Source organism: Cygnus olor, chromosome 10, assembly GCF_009769625.2.
Source record: "Cygnus olor isolate bCygOlo1 chromosome 10, bCygOlo1.pri.v2, whole genome shotgun sequence".
NCBI lineage: Eukaryota > Metazoa > Chordata > Aves > Anseriformes > Anatidae > Cygnus > Cygnus olor.
In genome coordinates this window covers 195,136-220,162 of record NC_049178.1, presented here as the reverse complement: position 1 = coordinate 220,162, position 25,027 = coordinate 195,136, and the positions used below count along the sequence as shown (strand labels likewise).

Here is a 25,027-nt window from a genome sequence, read left to right as displayed (position 1 = left end):
TTTAAGTCCCGTATTCACAATGCCTTTTTGTCCTGCTAATTATTTACTAACAAGAGATTCACTGCTTTACTGTCATTCTAACTTCCATTTTTCTCTTTATAAATACTAGTACAGAAAAATGCAAAGCAGTGATATGAATAAAATTAAAATTTTTAATAATAAGCAAAACAAATTACTAATGCTACACATGCGAACAATCCAGCTAAAAAGACAAATGGGTTTATTTCATAGCACATATAATAACCAGATTTTATTTTACAAGGAGGGGAAGAAAAGGCAAAAAAGGGAAAATAAAGAAGTTACTCACACATGTATCCAGGCTGCAAATACTGATTGTATCTTCATCCTGAGTACTCTGTTTTCGTTTCTTCTACAAAAGAAAATGAAAAGCTTAAAGAATACCACCAACTACCATCAGCCTGATTCCAAAACAGGTATACATAATGAAGTCATACACATAGATATACATAGTTAATATCTTTCTCTCATCATCATTAGTCATTATAATTATCATGCATGTGAATACAAGCTCTATTTTTGTGTTCAAAACCCACCTACCTGCATATAAGTTAGTTAAAATGTTGGTTCTTTTTCTGCTCACAGTGAGTTAGTTTCACTTAAATTAACATACCTTTATTTTTAACTAAAAACATGAGGAATTATTGCATATTGTAAGTTGCACAGGGAAGTGGTTGAGCCACCATCCCTGGAGGTAGGGACATGGCTTAGTGGTAGACCCCCGGCAGTACTTGGTTAACGGTAGGACTTGTTGACCTTAGAGGTCCTTTCCAACCTATATGATTCTATGATTCTTAAATATACTGCAGGTGAAATATACTGCAGGAATTTAGTTCAGTTTTTGTGTTGGAAAAGGAAGAGCCCTCCCTGATGTCATTTCACAGGTTGATCACAAGATTAATCTTTGTGCCTTTCAAATAAGAAGCATGAAATTTCATTTAACAGAGCTCTACATTTTCTACCAGACCAGGAATATTTAAGAAATAGGAGAAGTCACAGAATATATGATCCCTATTTATCCAGCTGTTTTGTCTTCCACTGTCAAGTAGAGATAAGCATTCACAGATAACAGCTGGGATTTAGTTTCCAGTCTACAGAAGTCAAAAGATGAGCATTAAAAGCAAAACAAAACAAAATAAAAAACACACATGCTGTCCAGATCTCCTATCTTTTTATATTTTCTGAATCTCGCAGAAGTACTAAATACATCTTAAAACAGTCAAGAAAGGGCTTATATATATATAGAGAGAGAGAGAGAGAAATATATATGTGAAATACAGAAGCGCTGCATGAACACAGACTATACCTGTGTCACTTTGGGCTACAGTAACTTCAGTAATATTACACTAAATAATTGCTCCTGAGAGAAAGTTGTAATTAGTAATGGGGGAAGGAAAAAAAAAAAAAGCTGTAGTCCATCCCCCCACCTCCTCCTCCCTATTACTCATGCCGCAGGCTCTTCTGAAGCATGGAGGTTTTACTCTAGCCAGTAAAATAACCACTGCATCTACTAAGTCAAGCATAAGGCTTCTGATAACCATTTCTTTGATGAACAAACGTAAAGAATATTTATTATAAAATCCAGAAGTTTTTATTTCATGCTGTTTTAAAATGAAGCTAGAGGTGTTGAAACTTTTTATATTTACCCAATAATTTTAAGCAGATCTTTGACTTGCACAATGTTTTATTACAATTTTCCTATTTCTTTCATGAAATTTGACTTGTCTCACTTTTTTCCTGACAATGATAATTTTAAAGTCAACAACCACTGGTATTTCAACACCATTATTATTACTTAATTTAGAAACAAACTGATTTGTGAGTTCTCCAACCACACTACACAATGGGAAGTGTTCTATAAAAAGTAATTCTTTGTCCTAAGACTAGGAACAGTCAAATCCCTCTTACTGTTATAGTATAGATTTTGGATTGGTGTGCGTAGATGGACGTGATGCAACTTCATCCACAGCTTGGGTTTGTATTTGTGGAAGTTACAGAGGTATAAAAATGCTGTAAACCTAAGCTTCACTCTGCAAAAATATTAGAAGAGTTAATTCCAAAGGAGTCAACATAATAATAAAAACAAAAGAAGGCAGATCCACCATTCAAAAATAAGAGAATATCACCTTTTTTTTAAAAAAATCAAAAAGCTATCAACTATTTTTTTCTTAAAACACAAAAACAAAAGTAGTAAGAAACTATAAAGACATTCAAATGCTTAAGTATGTGTTCCCAGAACTGTATAGACAGGTAAAATTTGAAGGAAAATAAGTGATATCACCTCTTTTTAAAATAAATTCTATGCATTGTGGAAGTATAAATGCCTCCTGTAACGGAAAAGATGCAATTTTATTGATAACATAGTGTGAAGAATGGGCGCTCTCACAAGCGGGGAACTACTTTGTTAAATAAGGCATTAACAGACACGTGCTGACAGTCACAGGACTACAGTCAGCAACGAACACGGTGGCACTTCCAACCCAGGCAGAGCTGTAATGAAAGCTGACTGAGACTACAAGAGGCACAAACATCTTCAGGCCCACACAAAGTAGGTGAAGCTCACCCAGCCTTATTGTGCTAATCAAAGGATCACTCTCTCCACTTTATTTTAGCTATTCTACTTCCTGAAAAGTAACAAAACAATCAAACAAACCAATAACAAACAAACAAAAAATACTACTTATGTCATCTTGAAGTCTGTCCCAGTGACTTTGTTAGCCATGTCATTTGGTACAGAAATTGTTAAACATCAACCACTGCAGGCAAGATGGATGTTTTCATTTTCTAAGTGTTTCAAGGGTTATTATCATTATATCAGTGGGAGAAAAAAAGAAAAAACACCATAGCAAAGTTTATTCCAATAACTGAGCTACCAGATAAATTTCTTTGCCCATAATAAGTGGATCAGAAGCAAAGATTGCAGCCGATATTGTGCAGGGAGCATAAGGTGCTCATTACATTAATCCCTGCTCATTGTGAGCATCTTTTACCCAAAGGAGTTCCAACTCCAGGCTCATTTGCCATAGCTCCACACAGCTGAGCTCTGCATTTCTCATGCTCCTTAAAGTTGCCCCTAAATGTTACTCTCCATCTTATGTTTTAAGTCACCTGGCACATCATTTTATCTCAACAATTTGGTGTATGTTCCTTTCACAAAAGATCCTACAAGTACAGCGTCAAAGCTTTAGGCTAGGCCCACAAGGGTTATGTGAATAAGCACTGTACATATTGCACACATCTGAAGTGGAACAAGCTTACCTGCAAAGCCAATGATCTTTGACACTGAAGTGGACTTATAGCCCAAATACCAAAATCAGCTAAGTGGCACATTAATGAAAAAGTTGAACTTTCTGACAGAATTTAAGTAAGCCGGGCTCCCTATGGGCTCCAATACTTATTGCACACATTGATGTGTTTATTTGTCATTTAGGCTAACAAATCATAATTACATCATATGAGATTATGGCAGATTTGTCATACCAGCTTATATCAAGCAATACTACTTTAGGCCAAAAACCACAATGTGTGAAACTTTACTCAATGCATCACCTGTACTGGCCCAGGCACAGCATGACAGAGAGGGACTGACTTCTTAGTTCCGTTTCCTTACCTTGCACATGAAGTATTCACTAGTTCTTGTTAATATTGCTTACAATTATCTATGGCCATGTCAATCACCAGTTTTAACACAAATTAATAGCTTTTTGGGACTATATGGCCTGAAGAAGCATGTGCAGTTGGGAGGAGGAAAGTCCATGCTGAGTGTGCTGTATTATGAGGACAGAAACTAATGGTGTCATGAGCTTACTCATACAGAGATCTTACAGAAATTTTACAGTTTTAACCACAGATTTGTTATGGGATAGAAAAGATGAGGCCCTTATGGAAATCTGAGTATGCCTGAATTACAAATTATGTTCATTACATGCACAATACATAACCACATTATAACATACTGTGTATGTATGCTGTTTTAACAGAATCTTGCCCAATTAGTGATTGTATCAGTGTTTGTTTTAATTAAAATCCAGTAAGAAGTCCCAAAACATTATGAATATTATGAAAAGGGATAAAGTACGACACACAACCATTAGCACACCCTATCTTTGTACTTGGGAAGCAAACTAAAGCTACTGACATGAATATTCCTCAAATTCTAAACTGAACGTTCCAACCAGAACCCCTATGTATTCTAAAATGAGAGTAATGTTATTAAAAATAATCCATTTTAAAGGTATTATGTAATCCTTAAACTAGAAAGGATCACACATCATTTCTGGTGTATATAAACTATGTGAGTAATGCCATGCTGCAGCACTGTACTAAATACATTAAATGTAAAATAGTGTGATTACTCCATATTACTCTATGAGAAATAGACAAATATCATCTGCTATCTCACTGCAGAGTAATTATTTATTAGAATTTGTATTTACTTGACACAAACTGATTTGAAAATTGTATGAAGCTGCTTGCCTTGCTGGGAAAGAAGGACCATTTGCAATGCTTCAGTAACTCTCCTTTCCTGCACAATATTTGTAGACCTTAAGAAAAGGTGAAATAAAGTATACCCATAACACATCTATTCTGAATGCAGACAGGTCTGTGTTTTCTGACTGACCACACATTTACACATTACACACATTTGAAATATGCACCTCCAGACAGAAGGATATTTTCCATCACACTTGAAAGCACATTTGTTTTTAGAAATACACAAACATCTGAATTACTGGACTGTGATGACTGGGCATACACCAAGTTTGAATCTTTATCTGTGTTTGGTACTGGTGGCTAAAAGGCTGTGGATACAGCCACAGCTACAGAGACAGAACACTTCCTGTTACATCTTATATTATTTTATTTATATTATTTATATTTATATTTATATTATTTATTATATTATTATATTACATTTCTTATATTCCTTATTACTTCCTTAACATCTCAGGAAAGAGTTGTTCTCAATAATTATCTCAGAGGAGACGAGAAAGTAAGATATCCAATTATATATTAAAGCAATGATTAGAATTAGAGTAATAACACATTGTTATGGGAAGGCTGGATTAACATCCTCTCTCCATCACAGGGTTTTAGTTATCCATACTGGAGATTTACTTTTGTGCATTTTTGCATTTCATCTCCCAGGTGGTAAAATATAATTTGATTTATAAAGCCCATCCTGTGACATGGAAGGAAACACTTGTCAGAAGAATTGCTGACTTTTCCTAAATCACATCTATTCTAATTTCGCAGAAGTGTCTTCACACAGATGTGCTTCAAAACAAAATAAAATAATAATAAAAAATAAAAAAATAAGACAATGTATTAAAATAGCCAGGTCTTTAAACCTTCTAAGTCATAGGCCTGTGCATTTCAAAACAAAGCACACAACTTACTTTTTAAAACCTTTTTTTCCATGCAGAAATCTATTTAAATGAAGGATTTATTCATTTCACCAAAACAGACTTTCCCTTCCCTCTCAAAACAAAAAGTCAAAAATAAAGAAAAAATAACTGATTAATCATTCTGTATTTAAAATTGTTTCTATAGAAAAATATCTGAAAAACTTGGTCTTTCCAGAATACAAATTTGGGCACACTTCAACAGTGCCACTAGGAAAAAAGCAATATTGTAAAAACAAAACAAAACCACACCTCACAGTTCTAACATATGATTTAAATAAATATAAGTAGGTAGGGCTGTGTACATATGCACATGTTTTTGTATGCACATGTATATTTTATAGTTTATACATGTATACACATGCCTTTCTTTTCTGGAAAAGGAAGGTAAACATGCCACAACATGTTCTACTGCAGATCCTTTGAACATCCCGTTAACATTTTTCTTGGTGGCACTTGTGACATACCGAAAACTATGCAAGTAAAGAGTATTGAGTGTAAGTTACATAAACAGTTTTCCTACCAACAATAATTCAAAGTTTCTTCAAAAGGATTCCTAGGTGACAAATCTCAAGTATTTCTAGATGACAAACTGGACTGGGAGGAAAGCAGACAAAATCTGAGCTCTCCGGACTAATTTGTTTCTAGAAGTTTCACAGATGACACAGGCATGAAAATAGTAATAGTAACAAATATTTCAGATTAGAAAATAAACGATTCAGTTGTTGTAACGCAAGAGAAGATTCTGACTAAAGGCTTCAATGTTTTTCTCCCCAGCAGTTATCACTCAGTTAACAACATATGCCTTGGATCCAACATAAATTGGGTACAATATTACTAGGCAAAAGATTAATAACTTTCTGTCTTAGGGTTAGTTGAATAATCACTAATTTAACATTTCCTGCTGCAGGTGGTGGGATATCACAGGGCAGACCTCAGAAGTGAGCTAGAAGAGGCAGCAGTGTTGTTGCATTACCCAGCTTAAAGCCAGAATGCTCACAACACTGAAACAAGAATAAACCCTACCTAGGATTACTTGTTTTCCACGTTATCACATTGTTGTTGCACTGACATTCAATTTTAAGAAGAAATAAATGATGCTTAAAAAAAAATAAAAAGACACACCACTTTGACATAAAGTTCTTAAAAGAAGCCTCTATAGAGGGAGGCCATGTCATATTAATCACAAGCATCTCTGCTTGCAACAAGCAGCCAGGCACCTCTGAATTTCCTGCTAAGCTTGGTTCAGAGATAACTGATTAAAAATTCACACCTAGTTTAAGCTTAGAGAGAAACGCATCTCCTTTTTACTTCACTCTAACCTGCAACTCCCCTTTATGTCAGTACCAGTGCCCCACCCTGGTGAGCTCTGACTTTCCTGCCTGTGCCACTGACAGTTCTGACAGCTTGAAGGCACGGGAAGACCACAGGATCTCAGAGCACGTCTTCCCAGAGCATAGTGCCTCTTCATCTGAATGATGCATCATAACATGCATTCGGGGACCACAACTTCAGAATACTGAATTCTAATACAAGGTTTTAAAAAAGAAAAGAACTATTTACCCTATGTTTCAATATCAGTTCTTTATGATACCTTGGCAAAAGAATTTGCTTCAACTATAAAGAGAACCAAAAATCCGGTAAAGGTTAATTATCAAACTTGTTTCTGTGTATATGTCCGCTGCCCTCTACTGTTCTGAGCATCAGAGACATTACCCGTCTCTTTTTCTCAAAACTGCCACACAAACCTAATCAAAAGTTTTATTCCTATTGAGGGAGAGATTGCCCAGTTGGCCCTGAGCCTGCTACACAGATTTGCAGGTCCTGTGTCCCACCCTGCACGTGCTCAGCTGTCAGGCTGTTTATATGTCAGTATTAGCAACAGAAGTGCTTGCCGTCAATGTCCCAGGCAAAACAAAACCAAAAACCACCAGCCTAGGTCTGTTGCAGCACAGCAGCAAACTCCTACATGGCACTAAGGCTGCCACAGAGCCGCAGGTAGCCAAGCACTTCTGAGGAGCCTTTCACATTGCTGCCAGACAAAATGGCAGCTCCTTCCACCTTTCTTTAAGCACAGAATTAAGTTTTACTTCTACAGTGCTATCATGATGGACTTGAGATTTTCTGGTCACTATAATATGAAATGAACACTGAAGTGAACAATGAAATGAAAATTATGTGCAATGCATTCAACAGTAACAACAGGAAATGGGTGTGCATGTACAGGATACTGTAAGGACAAGGATCAGCAGAGCTTTGTTTGAGGACTGGTATTTATTCTGTCTTTATTTAACCTTCTTCCTTCCCCTTTTCAGAAGACAGGGGAGAGTATCAGGCACTGGAATCTAGCAGAGAGCTGCATATGCTGAACCTTTTTCAGTTTGCTACAAAAGCAGAGACAAATTCAGATAAATAAGTTAGATACACTTTTACTTCCTTCTTCTTAAAAGTTCCTTGCTACGTGATTGAGCAGCAATTATTAGAACAGGATCCTTTCTCAGTCAGGACTTCAAGACAAAAACTTCAGGAGTGCTACATTAATTATGGTTTAGTTAACACTTAAAATCAATGTCTAGGAATTCTAAATTGGCCTAGCATATACACAAAAACTAAGATGCAGTTTAGAAGAGTCCGTGCACTATTCAGATTCCTCTCTTCTTCCCACAACCACTTTTCAGCTACAACCTGTCATGCCCAGTTCCCAGTGCCCTCAGGTAACACAATCAGTCACGTGCAATTAATCCTCGGATTCCTTTGCTCCTGGCCAGCTGACCTGGTGAGGTTGCAGTTCCCAGCCGTATACGTTTATATTGAGAGAGCTTATTACAGGCCTCAGTTGTAAAAGCAAGAATAAATTAAATTGAGGCTATTTTAATGCTCCAACTCTACCCTTAAAGGCATTGTGCTCTTAAAGACGTGCATTTAAGGAAGGCGTTGTACTCTTCCTCTATCTGGACAGCAACAAACTGCACTTGCTTCAGCTGCCCGTTTAATTACAGCTGTCAGCCACCACTTCTGCTTCCCAACCTGCTACATCAGTGGATGGCTTTTGTTCTTGGAACGAAAACCACAATGAAACTTGCTCACTTGAAAGGCAGATTCATTCAAATTATGATTTTTTTTTTTTTAAGAACACGAATCTCATTGTGAAAGAGCTTGACTTGCTGATGCTGTGCACAGCACCAGAACCACATACAGTAAAAAGAAATAATTTCCGTAAACTAGGTCTCTACGTGGCTTTCAGTTGGCTTCATTAGCAAAAACTGCAGTCATCCCTTATTGTTCTAGTACTCTGCTGTTAGTCTGCTTTCCTTCAGTCCCTTCATTTAGCATCGTTACGCTGCTCTACCTTTAAAACCACAGATGGGTTCCTGCAGATGGCTTTTGATCTAGCGCCTGAAGTGCTGCTCTTCAGCTTCACACACAATAGATAAAATGGCTGCACCTAAAATGGATTTTTCAGCATAGATTAAAATTAATTATGCTTTCACTAAAATTACATGTTGCTGTGTCTATTTTAGGATTAAATATATGTGGGGAAAATAAACAACACACTTGACCTCCATTTCTCAGGAAACAAGGCTTATATAATACTGGTGGGTATCCCTATGACTCTTCATTCTGGAATTATTCTTGAAATTTTTTTTAGCCCAGTTTCAACCAAAAATTTTAATGTGAGCTCAGCAATATTAATATACACTAGAGAATCCACATGATTTTATGTCACTGGCAGGCATGCATCTCCCTGGTGTTCCATGAAAACTGTAAAACTGTAGTATTTAGTAGATTTCTTCTGCTATAAATTTTCAAGTAAACAATGTGTAAAATACACACCCACAGCAAATATAATTATGTACATCCAAAAACACTTCAACAAGTACACAGCACAGCAGTTAGTAATCAGCAGTCTCATTCTTAAGCTATTTAATAAAAACAGAGAATTCGAATGCATAACATTTATTAAAGCAAATTTCACAAGTTAGTTCTTCATTTCTCTGACTGTCTTGATAAACTTCCAGGGCTGTTGCAATTTTGATTTAGCTTTCTTAAGCATGTTTTAAGTCAGAACTGCATAAAGCATTCCACATAACATCTTAAAAATATTCTGTGCCATAAATTTGTCATAGACTCTCTCTCTCACTACTGTTAAAGGCGGCGTAAAACAAAATATATCCAATTAACAATTCACTCTTAAGCTTCAGTGTACTTAAGCCATATTCTCCACAGCAAACCCAAGAGTATACAGGCCTTGAACACAGCCCTGACTTACTTGCCTCACACTGCAATTCCTCACCTTTATCACATTTCTAAGAATTTCAAAGTACGGTTTTATTCAACACATACACAAATATTTTGAAATAACTTTGCTTCTTGAGTAAGAGGAAGCTCTCTAGTTCTCCAGCCACTGACAGGATGCTATGATCTGGGATTAGAGCTGCAAAGTTAGAGATCAGATTTGTCCATGTGTGACACTGACGTGCTACTCTCATTCACAATCAATAGCCCCAAAACAAAATCCCACAAGTCATTAAGAACAGTCCAGAATTAAATGCTAGCCATTGCAACATGTAAAACATGCCCACATGAACAAAATTTCTGAATTATACTGAAAAGTTTAAAATGACAGATTGTACAATATAATTGTGTAGTCAGTTCCACTGCTAAGTTAACTTTGCAGTTAGGAAGCGTTCTCCCCAGAAATATTTAACCTAAGTCTCCCTTGTCACAAAATAGACTGATTTTGTAAGTCCTCTTGTTCCTGTGCTAGCTTGGCAAATAGAGAACAAATGCCACCTTTACAATTACTCCCACACACTCAAGAGATGTGTGCACACTTTTACCACAAATTGAGTCTTATTTTTCTACATGTGACAAGTACTAAATCTTTTAAACTTTCTTCATAGGTGACATTTCCTACATTTATTATCAATCTTGCTACTTTTGAAGGTGCAATACCTCAAACTGCAGCCAGTTTTCCAGGTGCTACTTCATACACACATTGTACAGCAGCAGCAGAGTAATTATGCTCTGTAAATATGCTGTATATGGGATCTGTTATAGCTTTCACTTATATGCACAAAGTCTATCCACTGCCAAAATGTTCTGATATAAACCCCAGTATCAGACTGAATTATCATTTTTATGCTAGGAGATAGAGGCAGAGATGTTTACACACTCATGGTAAAACAATCAAACAATAAAGAAAACAAAACCAAGAACTATCATCCTGCAACAATAAACTACCAATACACAGGAAAAAAAAATAAACCACCATCCATCCCAATATCAAATATCGGAATATGTTATCTACATTTTGAAGAAGTTTATTTCCTTACAGAAGGAAACACTCCTGCTAAGCACCATTTTGGTTTCATTAAGACAGAATTTCAAATCCTGCCATGCTTGGAAGGATGATCTGTGCAATTTCAACTTACTACAATGCCACACAAGAAAACAATGAAAAGTAACATAACCCTGAATGCATACTCACCTGACGATGCACAAAAAAACAGCACCACACCATGAGGCACTTTGTATTGTACTCAGATTTGAGGAGGTTTCTTAATCTTCAGCGTGACAGTGAAAACTCTGCTACAAAGAAGTCCCTATGTTTCTCCTTCAGTTTTCAGCAGGAACTCCTCCCCATGCGGTCACACAGTTTGCTCTCGCTTCCTGTCATGCAGTGTGCTAGAAGTGTCAGAAGCCGAGTGATACACATTGTCCTCTCTATCTCAGCTTTGGATTTTCTCACACACTGCTTCGAATAATACTTTAGGCATACAGAAGTGTTTTAAAAATTGCTAACAAGCGTAAAGAGAATGGCAGTGGTATGGTGAAGGTAAAGACATCTTTAAAGTGTTTTTCAAGTAATAAGTAGGTATTTGGGGAGCTTTGAGAGTCAGTAACTGAAACACTGCCTGCCGCCTACGTGTGCACTTCTCAGTCTCAAATCATAGCAACAGGCTTCAACCTTGAAAGTGGACAGCTATCTCCAAACGCAGATGCCTCAGTCAGAAGACAAAACACCTGGTATATACTGGGTGAAACTTGTAAACATTCAGTTCACGGAAAAAATCAGTATTCCAGAAATTAAGGGATCTGCTAAGCAGTTCTTATAGTATGAGGCATGAGGGCAAGCACAGCATGTTTTAGAAATGGCCCAGAACCAAGGCGCAAAGATATGCTTGGCAGAGGGCCCACGTTTTACATTTGAGGACATGTCAAGGAAGTGCAAAGCTTGATTTTATCTGTGAGAGTTCTGTATAACAGATGAAGGAAACTCCATTTTTGCTGATTCTTCACCACTCTTGGTAAGCAAACCTGTAGCAACTGCCTTCCATGGAACGAACCCAGTGATTCTTCATTTCACTCGAGTTGGGAAAGCTATATACCTTAAGCAGAAAGCTATATACCTTAAGCATCAAAAAAGCATTCACTTTGAATTTACTGCTGCCTTAAAAATATTGGATATGACTGGTGCTACCCCACCAGCATAAGAATCGCCAGGCCATCTGTAATTTCAAAACTGAGAAGCTCATCCTGAAAGAACTCCATGGCCACATACATGTTTGGCCATTAATATGGTCAAGACCGTGCAATCAGGAAAGTTACAGGATTAGGTTCCAGTTTCATAATCCAAACCACAAAATAGAATGCTTCCTTAAGAGGTCTTTATTTGCATGACAAAGACATTATGACTGGGAAGAGAACAAGTGAGTCAGACTGACCTGCTGATAACAAGAGTCTTCTCTCAAACTGCCAGCTAGGTCACTAGCACATATTTGTTTTCCGTGATTATACACCCAGTTAATTGCCTCACTTGGCCATCAAATTAACTTGTATTACTTCCGGGTAAGAAAAGCTAGATTCCACAAGGTGCTCATCTCCAAGGTATCAAATTATGCAATTTTCCATATATTACCTGAAAATTTATAATTGTATATGCTTCATGCAATTTCAATGTCCATTTGAGCAGCCCTCTTCAAAATCTAAACATGCATAGACGTAAACTTCCCTTACCCAAAGTAAACTAGAAATCAACGCAGAATAGTTACAAAAAATAATGGAATCTGTAAATATCACGAGTGATCGAAACACAGTGCTTTATATAAAAAATGATGGAGCTTATCCATCTTTTCATCATCTTTCCTGCATCACAAACAGCATTAACTCTTTTGGGTCAGAAAAACTTGTCCTCAGAGTAGTATCACAGAATCATTTAGGTTGGAAGAGACCTCCAAGATCACCTAGTCCAACCTATGACCTAACACTAACAAGCCCGCCACTAAACCATATCACTAAGATATGGTTTAAGTAAAAGGAACTAACTAAAAGGGACTTTGGGGAGAAATATGAGGTTTGGTTCTATTTTAAGGCCTATGTTGACTGTAGCGTAAAGAACAAGTGCAAATACAGGGAAAAGAAAAATCCTGACACTTCTGATCCCTTCTACACGTTGCATATACATTGTAGATTATTTCCTGTACGCTTACTTTTTGACATATTTTCTATACATTTCTAAGATAGTACATCCTTGGTTTTAGAAGACTTATTGATTAATAAAATATCAGAAGACTAAATATGTTCCTACTCCTATTCTGAAGATTCTTTTTTGTTTCCAGGACTTAATTGTATGAAGAGAGAAATTCAAGCAAGCATCCATAATAAAAGAGAAACAGTTGAAAGTATTAGTCAAATCATTCATTTTAACATACTAAAAATCAAGTTGTCAGCATAATAAATGCAAGACAAAGACAGTCTAGACCCTACATTCTTACATCTCTCTCTTGATCTGTTAAATCTTTTGTGACTTGACAAATACTAGATTGTTCTGCAGAATCCTGAATGCTTCTAGTAGGCAAGAATGTCAAGATACATCTGAATTTGAGTAGTAAGCAAACAATAATTCTAAATTAAGAAAGCACATACTTAATGAGTTGGTGCAGTCTTTTGTCGGTATGAAACTCAGCACAAAAAGTTTCTGCTGAGCTTGGAGTCAGAAAATAAAAGGTGAAACTGATACCAGTTAGCAACTAATTCCTTTAAAAACAAGAGCCATCACACTTCCCAGCAGACAGAAAATACTAAAAAAAAAAAAAAATCCTCAGGAAACAGATATTTTCTGCCAAAACTTTCAAAAATTACTTAAACATTTCCTTTTTGGTGAATGGTAAATGTTGTTGTTCCCTGCCTAACAAAGTGCTAGAACCATATCTAGCCATCTTCTCTTCAGTGCCTTTCAGCAAAGAACAGTGTATTTTCAAAGGAAATCCACATAAATTCTATATTTAAACAATATACAGGCCAGGATTTTTTCTCAAGATTCCTTTTCCTTTTTCTTTCTTAACTTGTCTTTAGACTGTCATGACATCTAAGTTCTTTCTTAAACAATCTTTCACCCTATCACAGGAAATTTTAATGCTTTGCCATCAGGAATTGGTAATTCCTTGCCCAGGCTTGAATACTTGCTCTTAAAAATAAATACAAATAAATAACTGTAGAAAGCTCTGTGCCAGATCCAGAAATTAGGATTAAATATTAGATGTTGAAGTTCAGAACTGCATTCCTGAAAATTTAGCCTCAGCTGTTGCAGAAATCTAAATTCCATGGGCAGCTCATATTTTTCCCTTATGCTTGCCCAAATTTCTAATTCTGCTCATAATCACAGTGATCTCAGCACTGACCACACTGAACTTTCACTATTTCATACATATTTCCAAATATGATTCAGAAACTAGGGCAATTCTGACAAGTCTTTTAAGAAAAGGCATAACATACTTACAGGATCAGGTGCCAGATATTGGAGCCTACGTGATATTGTAGCCCACTCCTATAAAACAGCATACACCAGCACTCTGAAGAAGCCTGACAGGCTTGACACCTCAATCTCTATGGAGACAGCCCTAAATCAAAGAAAATTTTTTTTTTTTTTAAACACTGCTTTCATCACTAGACATATATAAGGATGCAAGGTTTATTAGCATCTCCTAACCTATTTTACAAAGAAAGATTTGTGTTGTCCTAGATCAATTTCCAAGAGAGTCTGCAGGACACATTTTCCAGAGAAGTTCTGGACCCTGGTCCTTACATGGAGGGACAAGCTGGAACCAGTCCATTGATTCTATTTAATAAAAGAATTGTTAGAATGGAGATGGAAAAGAGACACCATTAGGTAACATTTTACAAGAAGTATGTTCTTGTTTTTATGTATAAAAGCTGATTCAAAAGGAAAATGTGAAACTTTTCAGATGCCTGTAGAGTTAAGAAATTGTGGATTCCTCTTATACAGGCTCAGGCAAACCACAGCTTAAGGATCCTAATTGTTACCTGTAGCAGTAAACTCATAAGAGAAGCCTGTTCTCAGAGGAAGAAAGTAACGCTGTTTGGTTTTCACTGCAAGGTGGCTGCACAAAAACAAAAAGGCACAGAACCAAGATCTGAAAGGCCCAGAACAACAAAAAGGAAAGATGCTGAAAATATCTAGATTTCTTACGAACAGATCATTTAATTCTCATAAATTGTGATCATGAGTGACACAATTAAGGAAGAGGTAAGATTTTCCTGTTAAAGTGATGGGGAGCATTCAAATTAATCTTTTCTCCATTTTGTTCTGTTTATGACTATTAAAGCTTGTCCTCAAGATGGAAAGAATAGTTACTAACAAAGTAATTAGGAAAACTAATTAAAATATGGATGCAATTTTATGGGTCTTAAACTGCAACAACGATGAGGTTAGGCTGGCAGGCATTTTTCAGTCAGGTTTCCTGGTAACACTGAGATTTTCATATTCCATTTCCTGGAGACCACAACATACAAACACTTCAACTTGCTTTGCTTCTTTACACTGACACTCACACTACTTCTTAGGTCACCGATAGCCTTCTGTCTCAGGAGCCAACAGCATTTTAGAAGCACGTTGGCAAGCGTGAGTTTTCTGCCCAGCATCAGGCACGAGACTGGCCAACCAGACTTCCCATCAACCTCGTAAACAGCATTGAAAACAGACTACCACTCTTACCTGTCTCAATCGATCCTGACTGATAGCATGGCAAAAACTGCTCTCTAACCTCCACATTTTCTTGCAGCTGTACTTCAGTCAGCCCCCAAGGTGTCTGCACTTTTTGTTGCCAGCAACATCAACAGCACCCACTTGAAAGAAGTGCAGCTTGGATTTACGTACAATGCAAACACCCACACAAGTAACAAGGAAGGAAATCTAAGACACTATCTCTAGAGATTCCAGACAGCAACTGCCTCAGAAGATTGAGATGAAGAAATCATAATTAACAAGCTCAAAATACATAAATACATGAAAACTTTTAATTTGGTATCTGTGTAGCTCTAGCACTGCTGCTGTTTCTGATGGAGCAACAAAACAGCACCTCTAACAAAGAATCAAAAAGCCAGAAACATGGGTAAAAAGTTGAGTATCACTGTAACTTTGGCTTGCATGGAGACAATGAGCCCTGAATATTAATGATTTAAACTCAAAAGATATCTGACAACACTTCAGAGAAATTTTCCTGCCTTAATATTCGCACTTATAAAATACCCATACTACAGGGGTGGCATAAATTTCAAGTCTGGCAAATGTCTGTAACAAGCAGGTGCTCAGTGTTTATTCAGGTTATCCACTTCCAAGCATCTTCTGCTGCCCAGACCTTAACAAAACGATAATAGCAAAATAGCAAGCAAAACCAATATATAGCAGTTTCACTGTTGCTATCTTCTCTATAGCCCGTTATCATATAAGGGGAAAAAAAAAAAAAACACAACACTTCAATAATTTTTCACAGCAGTATCCTGCCGCTGCAACTAAGATTTTGAAAGGTATGACTAAAGTGAACGTGCACTGCTGAAGTACTGTGTGGTATGAAGGCAAGTAATGTTCCCTTTTTGCCTTCCAGAAGCCTAAGCAAGTTAGCGTATGTGGGATCACATGCAGCCAGCATCCAAAAAGCCTGCAGTTCCCTCCCTCTCTCATAGACTGTCAACAAAAGCCACTCAAAGTGCTGTTTCCAATTCAAAGCAACAGGAGGAACTCAAATTCCTTCCCCCTTCAGCTCCTGTGTTCTTTATATTCCCTTCCAGTCCTCCCTTTGACTTTCCTTCTCACCTGCTCCTTAGAAGACTCTGTTTAGCTTTCTGCCACAGGTACAACTTGATAACCTCAACCAGAACCTGTGGGACTGTCGGTGAGAGCCAGATGCTTGAGCAGAACTTCTACTGTAGCACAGAGGATTTCAAAGCTGTTTTTGCAAATGATGCTCTTGCAACCTTTTCCAAATGCATAACCTATTTATTTACTTTTAAATTAGAACTTACTTCACAGTTTTAAATAGTACTAACCTAAGCACTGACAATTTGGGAGTTTGTACAGCAAACTTGAACTGATTGGTGACAACTTTTACAATTACAAGCACTGAGAAATTAGACAAAAGACCTTCACAATGGTTTGCTTAAAAAAAAAAAAAGGAAGTTGTGATGTTAATAACAACTCTGTAACAGGTTGCAATAACACCGCATTTTACTGAAAGCATCATGAAAAACAAACAAAAAAGCACTTAGAGTCCACGAGTACCACCATTCTTGTCCAATATTTGTTTTACACTAAGATTTCTGTTCAGAAATAGGGTAACATCAATAAAATGTTGATAAATATTCCAAAATTATTACTGTAAGCTTGTTTTCTCAGACCAAATGGCATCAAGTTCAGCAGGACAATGGTACCACGCTGTTAACCATTACGACACAAGTTTCTGAAACAAAGTCATAGGAAATACTAATTTCACATCATGTTTTCTCCATGAGCAGCCACTGCTTGGGGGTGGGGGAGAAACAAATACAAAGAAACGGGCAGAGTTTAGTGTGAGTCAAATTGAACACGGGTCAAGTTCATCTGATGTTGAACAAAGAAAAGAACAGTAAATGACAGCAGGAGTACAAGGTAACACCCAACCTATGATTAAAGACAGGAAATCTGCTCTATAACAGAACACCAAACTTGGCCTAAGAGAATGACAATTGGACCTATCTGCTTTATCACATGTTGCTTCTAGCTCAGAATTGTTTGTATGCATAAAATAGCTGGTGTGACAGGTTTATAGCACACAGAATATTTCTACTATAAATAACAAACCACACCCAGAACAAAAATAAACGTGTTACAAAGCACTGACGAAGATTCATAAAATAAAGCTCCACAGGGTCAACAGAATACCTGCATACGACAGGTTCCAATAAAATACCTATTCTGTGAAAAGGTAACATCAAATCATAAGAAATCCTTAGAAATGGGAGATACCACACTATTTTCACTATTAGAAAATACTAATTGAATATCTGAGATGTAACAAATGGAATGCCTACCTTTTACAATGCAAATAACAATGGAAAAGTCTTGCTGATGTAAAAGTCTATGAGAGTCTCTTCATTTCAAGGATGCATTTAGTAAAGTGCTCTACGAGCATGCCTCCAAAATTATTGCCCCAAGAAATATATCACCTAAAGTATATTCTATATTACTAGCATGAAATTAACCTGAAAGTAGCGCTATAAACTAAATTAGGTGCTTAACTCAAGGATGACTTTAGTTGTAAAGACTGCCAAAACATTAATAAAATGGCTACTGATTTGAATTAATGAAAACACTGCAAAATCCTAAGCATTACAGAATACTCTGGATAGCATGAGCAGTAACGGCTCATACAATGTGCACAGGTTTCTCTACCTGAGTCCCAAACCAGTAGAAACCTAGCAAAGGCCAGGCTGCATCATTCATCTCATCTAACCATATAGTAACGCTGTTTTTTTCTTCCTTAAATAAAACCACTATGCAAAGAGCATAGTCACGATATGTTTTCTCTTCCTCCTAAGATGCATTGTATGTAAGTAACGGGTCCATACCTGAGAGTACTGTATGTCAGTGGTGAGAAGTAGGGGTTAACTACTCCTTTCCAAACAACCCACAGATGTCTCTCCAGCACATCCAAGATCTTTGCGGCACTGCTGTATGAGAAGAACCTTGCAATGTACGCTACCCCCTGATACTTCAAAAGGATAGAGCCATTTATCATGGGCCTAAGAACACACATATTTACAAATCATGTTTCATGATTTGAACATTCTGACATGACACAACTATGCCCCTCATACGTTGTGGATAAAACTTGATTATCGTGGTAATTAAACCATGCATCAGTTTGGAATAATACATTCTTAAATTCATTAAAAGTTTTAAGTTCAGTGTATACATTAAAAACAGAATAATTCCAACGTGTGTTTTGGAACTGCAGATGAAGTAGACTGTTATCCAGTTACGCAAATACCACACAATGAATTTTTGATAGCATCTCTACTTTTTTGCCAACATAAACCTTGCTGTTCCAAGAAAAAATAGTCTTGTGACTAATCGACAACAGTTCCAATGGATTGTTCAAAAACAAAACCAATAATAAGCTAAAATATTTCAAACTCTGCCCATAGATTAAGCAGAGAGACATCAAGAACAGCTCTGACAAACAAAAATCAGCATCCAGGCTGCCTGCTTGCACCAATTTATGAGCTCTAGTCTTCTGAGCTGCAAATAGTATATCACTGAAATAATTATTTTTTAAAAATTAAAAAATAATGAATTTTAATAATTATTTTTAATGCTCCTATTGCGCTCTACATTGCTGCTATCAACAGTCTGAAGTTTCCTCAATCCTGCAATGCTACAAAGAACAAACTTCAAGACTACAGAAAAACTCAGCTTCTACTAAACCTGTAGACAAGCACTATATTTGCAGCATCCATCCTCAAGTACATTAACCCAGAAAGACTTACAGATTTGCTTCTAACCACTGCTAATACCAGACATCAGACACATTCTGGCCCAAGAAAGGCCAATGCTGGACAGAGGCACAACAGCACCCCCAAGAAAGCAAGACAGAAAGAAAGCCTGCACCAAGACTAAAAGAGGAGGAAGTGCTGGGGCAATTCAACTGTGAAGTGCAAGCACTTCACAGGAACTTGCAACCCACTCGAAGAAGAAAGAGGAAGAGGTGTAAAAAGAGCAAGTGGAGCACAAGTACACATCATTTCTAGGAAGGAGAAAAAGAAATATGGAATTTGTACTTTTTCTTTTCAAAGGCGGATGAGATGGATCAGGGAGCAAGAATCTACTTATCTCCTAAACAAGCTGGAAGAGGTTAGAAAGAAATCAAAGGACTGCCCACAGAGGGAAATGCATGAGCGTACAGCAAGAGAACAGGCACGGGAGAGCTGGGATGCCAACAGCTCTCCCCCAGGTGGAGGAGTCCTCCTATTACGCCTGAAGGAACTGTTTCTGATAACGAGCATGGTTATTACACCCAAAATTATACTGTCCGTGCAAAATATTTTTTCTTCTCCATGGAGGAAACTACTGAAGTTGTGTCTACAAAACACAAGTACATTAAAAAGAAAAAGAAAGCCACATTGTGCTTTTTCCTATATATGATAAACTTGTGTTTAAAAAATCATATTGGTCTTATGTTCATACTTACCTACAAGAGAATCATATTTCAACACTTTTAAACTATCGATATGATTTCATAATTTTACTTCAACAAGTACAAATAAAGATCTGCCTGATACCACTTCTTAGAAGTCGCTGTTATGGGTAATATCATTGCTTAAGCAAACGAGTATCAGTGGGTACAGACATCAAGTAGAATCAGTCAGAACCCAGAGCTAATAGAGGTGCTCTCTGCAGTAGTACGTAATTATGTTATTAGTTATCAAGTTAAAGCTAGCAAAAAACTTTCCCTCTTAGCAACCTTTATCTTGTTTTGATTCATGCACCCTAACGGGCATAATTGAAGTCTGCCAGCCTGCAGAAAAGAAACACGCTGCTTTGTAAATACTGTCTGAAGAGTGTGGAACTCTTCCCATTTGGCACGAAAGACACTTTTTTTTTTTTTTTTTATTAACACTTGAAGTAAAATTTGCAAGGAAACCACTTACACATCTAAAACTGACCTTCAGCAAGTTTAGCACATTTTTATGTCAGGCTTCTCATAAATTAGATCAGCCTTCCTCACTGGTGACCACATCTGCAGCTTGGTTAGTTAAAAGCTTTTGCAAAACTAAAAAGGAAACAAAAAGGAGGAAATAGGAAGAAGCACAGTTGCAATAAATTATCTCGAATCTTTAGACAACTGCACACCAAACGTCTCAAAATATTTCAAATAGAAAATGTTGGTTTAGATTTCGCTATTGATTTATTTTTAGCACTAAAGTTACTGGAGGGGAAAGAAAAGAAGAGAAACAATCATAATGGTTCAGATGTTTGTTTAAAATATGCAGGAAGTGATGCTAGCTCTTTGTGGAACAGTATAGAGAAATATCAACAATAAGCACAGACAAAACCGGCATCCTCTTCAGTTATGCCTGCAATCCCAGCACTTTTCATTAACCAGGTAACTGCTTTTCTTTAGATGGTCTGGCAGTTCCTTCATTGCCACCTGAAGCGTCATCATATCTGCAGGACTACTATGTACCATTGCTCTTGTAAACAAATCTAAATACGCCATTATAGAAAAAATATCATTTAAAGGCCTTTAGTAGCCTGAGCCTGCCATTCATATAATTAAGGCACTCTGCAGCAGAAAATTATCTGCTGGTGGAAACAAAGTGGTGATTTTGAGGAAACAGGAGGGGAGACAAGCTGAAATCTGAAATTTCTCAGGAGAGATTCTTACGCTGCTTCAGTTCAGAACTTTCTTGTAAATAAGTCTGACTATACTTACTATGGATAAAACAGCACACAGGCACGTAACTCAAAGTTGTATCATAACTAGCAAGCAACCAAAGAAGCTTTAATCCTGGCATCTTCTACCTGTAGGTGCATGACTGTATAAATGTAATCCCCATTTGACAGGATTTTTTTTTTCCCCATAATAAATAGAATTGTTTCCCACGCTACGTGGCAACTTAACACATTATTGCCATATATACATTAGGAACAGCATATTAAACTGCTGTATCATATAGAAAAGCAACAAACAGTGGTGCTAGGGAAAGCCTTCTACCTGCATAAAGGTTTTGGTGGAAGGGCGGCATGGAGATGAGAAGGTGAGTTAATCACAACCGCAAGAGAGAGAAAAATAGGGTCAATACCAATCTCTGTGCTAAGATCTATGCTGTTCTTTTATTTCAATATTGACCTGCTCCTGAGTTGCCCCTTCTCATCAGATATTCACCACTCTTCTCCATTACCAAGGCTTTGTCACAAATTTTTCCCCCTACACATAGCATCTTTATCTTCTCAGAATCAACATTTGCAAAATGTGGAACTGATAAGCACATAGTTTTATAGGAGATTTCTACCTCCCTTCCGCACTTCTGCTTCTTTGCTTTCACACCCTCTAGCTTTCCTCCATTTCCCTACTTCGTCCCTCTCCACTCTCTCACACTATCACTACATCTTAACAGTGCTTTCTTCATCCTGATTATCCCTCTTCCTAAGCTGCACCTTCCTCCTCTTTCCCCCTTATAAACACAATATAGGTAATAGAGGGAAATATATATATGGGATAAATATATGGCTATAATCCTATACCCAGTATCTTCCTTTACTTCATTCCTCTTCTTCTCCAGATAACACATCTACCACCTCCTGTGTTCTGGTTTTCCAATTAAACCTGCCCCCGGTTTGTGATATTCTTATCTCCCTCCACAGGTTCTGTTCCTCTCCAAAACTACAATTCTGTAAATACCTTCCCACTGAAACGCTGTTTGCTGGACATCTGACTGTACAATCTCTTCAAAGTCTAAATTATGATGCATGCAGAAGCAGCATGTAGCAGAGATTGCATCTCTCTGTAACTTGAAGCCTAAATTTCATCTAGAACAGGATTTTGCCAGGATTATTTTTTTTCCCCCAAACCAACTCTCCACTGATACCTAGAACACTACCCAAAGTTCTGGAAGTAATTGCTACTATTATCTAAAACTGACAGCTTTGATAGAAAAACACATAAATGATATCATCTTGACATGGAAATCCCCATAGAGGAAATTAAATATGATCTCTAACCATGAGGCTCAAAATGAACACCTCAGAATGGAAAAAAGTTTCTTCTGATAAAATGAATTTAAGAAAGGAGAGGAAGCTAGAAGTATGGAGGAGTTTTCCCTCGTGAAGTGTTTAGCATCTGGGCCTTCCTTATCTTTATTTGAGGTTTACGTTGGTGTTTGCTCACTGACACTTTAACAAGCCCACTTGATCAGCATGAGATACAGACAATTTAAACCAGTGATCTGAGTGCAAAGTGAGGACAGGTATACAACATTGTAATTTTAGGCTTAACAACTTTCTCCTGTTTTATTGTTTGTGACTTTAAATGATCCTGTATTATAGTCTGTAGTATAGAAATAACAGAGAAATTTTAAAAAAGCATAGCTATGAGTACATCACCTCAACCATTTCGGTTATTCCACTGTCAACATTAACTTAGTTTTTTTACCCAGTAAGATTTTATGCCTGTTTGAGAAAAGACATCAAAGTTAATCTTTTATCATTAACCATCTGTATCAAAGCCTTTGTGACCTGAAGTCTGCTCATTGGACTTTCCATAACGCGTTTTTTCCATCCACCAAAACAAAGTCGATGCTGACAAATTGCAAATGTCAGCAGGGACTTAGCTTTCTTGTCCAGTGCTCACTTGGCTTGGCTTCAGCATCTGAACAGATCCAGTGAACAACTGGCACAGGTTCTTCCCCAACACAGTAGTTTATTCCAAACAATTCACTTCAACTGTCAATCACCATTCATTTCATGAAATATTACAACTATAGAAATGGACCTCTTTGTTAGTGTCCCATAAGTTTCCTTAGAAATAGGGGGGCAGACAACTCCCACATATCTTCATTTCTGTACATGAAGGAAGCAGTCTGAAGATCCTTTTATCTATTTTAGTGCCCTTTTTGTCTTATTCAGGCTATAAATAGAACACACTGCTATCTCCTTTTAGGTTCTTGATTTCTCCTCTTAATTCTGAAGATGTTTTTTGTGTGTGTGCATGCGTTTAAAAAAAAAAAAAAAAAAAAAAAACACCTTGCCAGTTCTCTATTCTTAGTGTATTAGCCCAGTCCACCTCTGCCACACAGCTTGGATCACTGACATCACGCCACCACACTTACCAGCTCCAGGCCTTTATAGTCCCAGCGAGCCACTGCATCACTGTCTCACCAGCTTTAGCTCATACCTACAATATTCTTTCTATATGAGCTTCCTCATATAATTTTCCAGCACAGCTGAAGACTTGACAAAATACTAATATCAATTTTATTTTTAAACTGACTCCAAAATTTAGAATTAATCAACAGCTCAGAAGTTGTTGGGTTTTTTTTGTTTGTTTGTTTTTCCTGATTTCTTGATGAAGCATTGGTGAGGAAACTATTTTCTCAGTAACACCAAGGATTTCATCCCTATAGCTTTGTGGTGCAATGAAAGAAATAAGTGGGGAAAATAAGAAGTTCACAGTAAGCAATAGTGGAGGCTCTACTCAAAATACGAAATAGAGTACAAAAGTCAGTATTGGATATTGTGAAAAATATTTTTAGTTTTAATGTTTATGGTACTATGACCACCGCTGATCATTCAACTTATCGATGTCGTTTACCCTTTCAACAAAGCATTTAAGTAACATCTTTTCTACTTAAATCCTTTGTTGAAGAAGCTCTGAGACAACACATTTATACACTCTCCTTAATACAAACTCACTCTTCATCTGTACTTCTGCAAAATTCAGATATACAAGTTTTCAATAACTCTATAAATATCTATATTACAGCAAAAAAAGTGTACATCACCTCAGTCTTGCTAATTTACTTTTAGATATGAAAACACACCAATTTCATTCCATTTTTTAAAATCACACTGTATGTTAAACTGATTATGCTAAATTGTCTCCCTAGCCAATAGTAAGTCAGCCAATCACCTGAACAAAAGTTGTGTGTTTTTATTTGTTTTTATACACACAAGGCCTTTTAGGAAATTACAAAATTAAAGTTTCCACTCCATATTTGTTTTGCTGTGATTTTAGCACTCACAGATCATGTTTTAACTACGAAGTCATACTGCAACAGGATAAAGCAGGAGGGAATATTAAAACAACACCAAACTTACCCCTCTGAAATTCCAGCCCTTAGTAGAAGGAAACAAGGAAAAGTTGTTCTGTTGCTGTTGTTTCGGCCTGCAAGATGAAACAAGGAAAATCATTTACCATTACAAAATCATTTATCATTACATTTTCAGCCATCATTATTTTCTACATCAACAACACAGTGACAACAGAAGAGAGAAAAGAAAAACACAGATTTCAAGTACTAAGACACCTTAGATTTCCTTGGCTATAATTCTGACAGGTTTCTCTCTTCAGTTTAGAAAAACATTTCAATTTAGACTGAGTGCTAAGGGACATGGCAGCCTCACAAGCCTTCAGAGATGGACTGGCTTGATGTCTGGCAGTAACTTCTCATTACTCCTACTGATTTTCAGCCAGAAGAGATGACCCTGACCTGAACAGCGTGGGTCTGCGAAGCTGCAGTTGTGCCATGCGCTGCGCAGTGGTGCA

At 37.0% G+C, this 25,027-nt stretch overlaps 1 protein-coding gene across 5 annotated transcripts in view; it reads right to left on the bottom strand.

Moving 5' to 3' along the window:
* Nucleotides 1-25,027, bottom strand: part of ARHGEF3 (Rho guanine nucleotide exchange factor 3) — a 125,561-nt gene that overhangs the window by 58,717 nt on the left and 41,817 nt on the right. For 3 of the 5 annotated variants that reach the window (XM_040569021.1, XM_040569023.1, XM_040569024.1), the window contains exons 3-4: nt 24,580-24,646; nt 308-370 (exon numbers count right to left, since the gene is read on the bottom strand). In XM_040569021.1, coding sequence (XP_040424955.1) covers nt 308-370; nt 24,580-24,646 — 130 coding nt within the window. Of the gene's footprint in view, nt 1-307; nt 371-10,914; nt 11,060-24,579; nt 24,647-25,027 lie in introns of those variants that run through there. The other 2 variants (XM_040569025.1, XM_040569022.1) reach the window with 2 other exon arrangements.